The sequence below is a fragment of the Cibotium barometz genome, chromosome 36 (assembly GCF_041138505.1).
Source record: "Cibotium barometz isolate CiBa-2024 chromosome 36, ASM4113850v1, whole genome shotgun sequence".
NCBI lineage: Eukaryota > Viridiplantae > Streptophyta > Polypodiopsida > Cyatheales > Cibotiaceae > Cibotium > Cibotium barometz.
In genome coordinates, this window is record NC_141081.1 from 12,386,857 (window position 1) to 12,390,155 (window position 3,299).

Here is a 3,299-nt window from a genome sequence, read left to right on the forward strand (position 1 = left end):
TCCTCCCCCATATCTCTATTGTCTTGAACTAGATGATAACATGAAAGATTTTAGAGAAGATCTTGGGAGAACTTAAGTGTCATGCTTAACAAGGGGTTTAGGAAGTCCTTCCTTGAGAAAGCACATGATACAATGGTGTGTCCATGAGACTAAAAGCCTTTAGGGTAGAGATTGAGGTTCTCTAGGAGAAGGCCTTAGCAAATTAATTCAATAAACCATTTTATTGCACATGTTGATGTGGTTCAAAATGAATATGTGCTTTGTGGAAGTATACATGTATCAACTAGGGGATTGAGGTTGATAGGAGTGGTGATACATGATACATGTCCATGAGCTTAAGAGCCTCTAGGGTGGAGACTAAGGTTCACTAAGAGAAATCCTTAGCAGATTGGTTCAATTTATCACACATGTTAACGTGGTTCTTTGTGAAAATATTTACATATCTATTTCTTTGTGAAAATTTTTCACATCTATTGTATCTATATACCTTCACAAACCTGAGCCAAATATGGCCCTAGGCTAAGCCCAATATTCAATCTTCTTTTGTGTGTATGCTAAATCATGCGTGCATGCATCTTGCAAGCTAAACAGCTATGAGTTGACTATCTATGTGTGAGTGAATTATGAGCGTATGTCACATTCTAATCCATGTGTGCATGTAGCTGGCAAGCTCAAATAGTTATGAGTTGACTATGCACAATTTAGTGAATTATGAGGGTATGTCAAGTGGACTCAAAGGGGCACTGGGTATAACATCTCCAAACCCATGTGAAAGTATGTGGGGTGACCTAAATACTCACAAACTTTTATAACTTGCATTAATTAACAATTACCAATGATCATTTTTAACGAATGTAAGACCAAAACCTTATTGTTGCCATGTGGCTAGGTTTCACAAAGCGTCGCTCCATGTACATCACACATCAACCTCCTAGCCTTCCCTTGTACTCTCTCTTGCCTTCGTCCAAGTCCCTCTTTGTTGAAGCACAAAAGAGGCCTTACTTCACACAAACAAGTGAGAGGGACCTTGTTCCACGATAGTCCATATTGCCTTACACTCTATTTTGTGTGTGTGTGTGTGTGTGAGAGAGAGAGAGAGAGAGAGAGAGGTATTAACTTCGGTAGAATGCAACACGAGGGCATATACGACCAACGGTGGGACTTGAACTCGGGTGGATCATGCCCTTATGAGAGAGAGAGAGAGAGAGAGAGAGAGAGAGAGAGAAGAATAAAGGGAAATGTAAATGAAGAAGATTTTTTAAATTGTTTTTTCTTTTTTTTTGGTGAAAAGAATGATTATATTATAAATAACATTTGGAAGTTTGGGGGTTTATAACTTTATTCATTTGGGGATTGGTCATGGATATCTTATCTTCATAGTACATTAATAATATCCAAAGGAAAAATATTTAACTCCTTGGGTGTAAGAAGGTAAGCTCAAAATGGCTATGACAATGAGTGTCATGTAATACTCTTGGAAAGCAGTTTGGAGGGATTGAAAAGCTCGGTGGCGATGGCGTCTCTGTCCACAGCGGCGCTCACTGCCAATCCCTGTATGAGCCAAGGGGGAACAAAGCTATGGCCTGCTGGTGCCAGGAAATTCTGCGTGTCTGCGGGTCATGCGCAGGCTGCGGCAGTATCGCGGAGGCTGCTGGTGTGTGCGGCGGCGAAGAGGGCAGCGTCTTCCGAGAGGAGGAGGAGGGGCAAGGCCGTAGTGGACGACCCTCTTTCTGCACAGGAAAATGAAGATGAAGACGATGATGGGGAGGACGAGTATGTGCGGCCTGTGCTCCCGGGAGACGAACCAGACTTCTGGGATGGCCCCCAATGGGATATTCTCGGCTTCATCCTTCAATACCTCTGGGCCATCGGAATCGTTGTGGCGGTGAGCCCCTTGCTCTCTCCTCTCTGTTCAGAGTAATTGTGTGTGTGTGTGTGTGTGTGTGTGTGAGAGAGAGAGAGAGAGAGAGAGAGAGAGGGATGTGATATCAACACACAGTTTGTCTTTTCAGAGTAATTGTGTGTGTGTGTGTGTGTGTGTGAGAGAGAGAGAGAGAGAGAGAGAGAGAGGGGATGTGATATCAACACACAGTGTGTGTGTGTGTGTGTGAGAGAGAGAGAGAGAGAGAGAGAGAGAGTAATATCGATCCATTTATTTTACCCAGTCAAATTTTTTTAAAACTCAGTTTTCTTTTTTAAAAGATTTCCTCCCATTTTTGTACCCAATTTCCCCTTATTCCTAGATTTCTTCCTTTTTTTTTAAGTGTATAGAATCTCCTGCTTTTGCCCCATCTTCCCATGAGTCATGCACTTTGGGGGAAACCTTTCCTTTTGTTTGGAAGGGGGGGGGGGTGTCATTCTGATACTTTCTGTGTTTTGCACATAATTCTCTACTCTTGCCTTACTTTGTCTGCGAATATTTCCGATTTTGTGCACATTGCTCCTCTTTTTGTTAAGGTTTTACACATCTATTTCTTCAATCTTAGATCTGCAAAGCGTGTAGATGTGTATGGCCTTTCTAATGTGTCCGGATCTAACTGCGTTTTTGGTTCTAGCTCATTGGCTGCACTGTAGCAGTAAGGTATTACAATGAGGGGGCTTCGGATTTCAAGGAAACGGAAGTCTTTAAAGATGCCATGGAGGCACAAGGAGTGCTCGAATCGCCATCAGATTCAAAAGTGTTTGAAGAGTCACCCCCCAAAGATGCTCCTGCAGTAGTCAAAGAAAATCCAAGTTAAGGCACTCAAGAGGACACATTATAATTTGGGTAATATTATGTGCTAAATATAGCTTGTATTCCTTTGTAGAGTTCAAATTGTTTAAAGTTATTTGTTACTACTGGGAGAGACAAATAGTGGAAAGTATTCCTCTCTAAATAGAGAGAGGGTTTTTTTGCTCCTTGTAGGCTTTGGATGAATTCGAGTATTCTATACATGTGTTCTAAATAGAGAGAGGGTTTTTTTTGCTCCTTGTAGGTTTTGGATGAATTCGAGTATTCTATACATGTGTTTAGTGTTTGTTTGTCATATAGAAGATGTCACTGTAAGCAGTTGTCACCTTCCTTAACTGTGTTATGAAGACTATGCATAGCACTCAATCTTAAGTACATTATGATGCACAACAACACATGCACGCATGGTGTAGTTTCATGCAAGTGCTTTCGACTTACCGGCATGTTCGGTCCAAACTAAGGGTGGAGAGGCTACAGCTGTGAGATCCCTGTGTTATGGCCAGCAGATTCAAAATGCTAACTGCGCAAGGAGCTTGGATGCTGGTGATTTCACTGTCCTCCTAAATGT

General features: G+C 41.8%; 1 protein-coding gene across 1 annotated transcript; it reads left to right on the forward strand.

The window, feature by feature from the left end:
* Nucleotides 1-1,420: 1,420 nt before the first annotated feature.
* Nucleotides 1,421-2,992, forward strand: LOC147617496 (AT-rich interactive domain protein). The gene is made up of 2 exons (XM_086775747.1): nt 1,421-1,885; nt 2,556-2,992. Exons 1-2 carry the CDS (start codon nt 1,514-1,516, stop codon nt 2,736-2,738), a joined length of 555 nt encoding a protein of 184 aa, XP_086631873.1. The 5' UTR covers nt 1,421-1,513; the 3' UTR covers nt 2,739-2,992.
* Nucleotides 2,993-3,299: the final 307 nt, after the last annotated feature.

Excerpts from the sequence above, each read along its gene's own strand:
- LOC147617496 (XM_086775747.1), top strand. The coding sequence starts at position 1,514 with ATGGCGTCTCTGTCCACAGCGGCGCTCACTGCCAATCCCTGTATGAGC. Across the intron at positions 1,886-2,555 it reads CCATCGGAATCGTTGTGGCG|CTCATTGGCTGCACTGTAGC; the intron begins GTGAGCCCCTTG and ends TTTTGGTTCTAG.